Source organism: Crocuta crocuta, unplaced genomic scaffold (assembly GCF_008692635.1).
Source record: "Crocuta crocuta isolate KB4526 unplaced genomic scaffold, BGI_CrCroc_1.0 scaffold64, whole genome shotgun sequence".
In the NCBI taxonomy this organism is placed as follows: Eukaryota; Metazoa; Chordata; class Mammalia; order Carnivora; family Hyaenidae; genus Crocuta; species Crocuta crocuta.
The window spans coordinates 8,939,944-8,940,865 of record NW_027530640.1 but is presented as its reverse complement, the minus strand read 5'-3'; the positions used below and the strand labels follow the sequence as shown (position 1 = coordinate 8,940,865).

General features: G+C 73.6%; 1 protein-coding gene across 1 annotated transcript; it reads left to right on the top strand.

The window, feature by feature from the left end:
- The first annotated feature begins 96 nt into the window (after positions 1-96).
- On the top strand, positions 97-913 carry SMIM32 (small integral membrane protein 32). The gene has a single exon (XM_077768935.1). The coding sequence runs from the start codon at positions 602-604 to the stop codon at positions 911-913; it is 312 nt and encodes a 103-aa protein (XP_077625061.1). The 5' UTR covers positions 97-601.
- Positions 914-922: the final 9 nt, after the last annotated feature.

Here is a 922-nt window from a genome sequence, read left to right as displayed (position 1 = left end):
CGCCCAGGACCTGAGCGCGCTCTGAGCCTCCTCGGAGCGCAGTCTCCTGCTCAAGACAGGAGCGAAGCAGCCAAAGCGAGTGGGCACAGGCTCGCCTCACACCGGGCGTCTGAACAGGGACTCGCGGCTGCAGGACTGCCTGCTCCGAGACGCAGCAGCCGCGGCGGCGCCGGAGGACTCCCCGCCACCCGCCCTCAGGGCACCTGGCGTCCCAGCGCCGAGCGGGCACCCGAGCTGTGGCCGCACTCCCCGGGCGCCTCTCGCCGCTGCTGCAGCCTCGGGGAGCCCGGAGCGCACCAGAACTGGGGGACGGAGCCGAGAGCTTGGCTGCAAAACCGCAAGCCGGGTGACTCGGCACCGCGCGTGGACACAGGGAAAGCCAGAGAGTCGCGCGCTTGGGACCACCCAGCTCCGACCCGCGGGGACCGCAGCTGAGCGCGGAGGCGAGGGAGCGGCGCGGCCCCGGCTGACCCGAAGGCACCGGCTCCCGGTCAGGTGCGCGCAGCAGGGCGGGAGGGGCGCGCCATGGAGGCTCCCGGAGTCGCTGGTCCGCGCGACACCAAGTGAGGCGCTCCGTCCGGGGTCGGCGGCCCCGCAGGTCATGTACGGCGACGTGTTCAACGCCACGGCCGGCCCGGAGGCGGCTGGAGGCGGCGCGCTGGCCCTGGCAGCCACGGTCAAGGCAGAGGGCGCTTTGCCGCTGGAGCTGGCCACGGCGCGCGGCATGCGAGACGGCGCGGCCACAAAGCCCGACCTGCCCACCTACCTGCTGCTCTTCTTCCTGCTGCTGCTGTCTGTGGCGCTCGTCGTCCTCTTCATAGGCTGCCAGCTGCGCCACTCGGCCTTCGCCGCGCTGCCCCACGACCGTTCGCTGCGCGACGCCCGAGCGCCCTGGAAGTCGCGGCCGGTGTAGCTGCGGGGC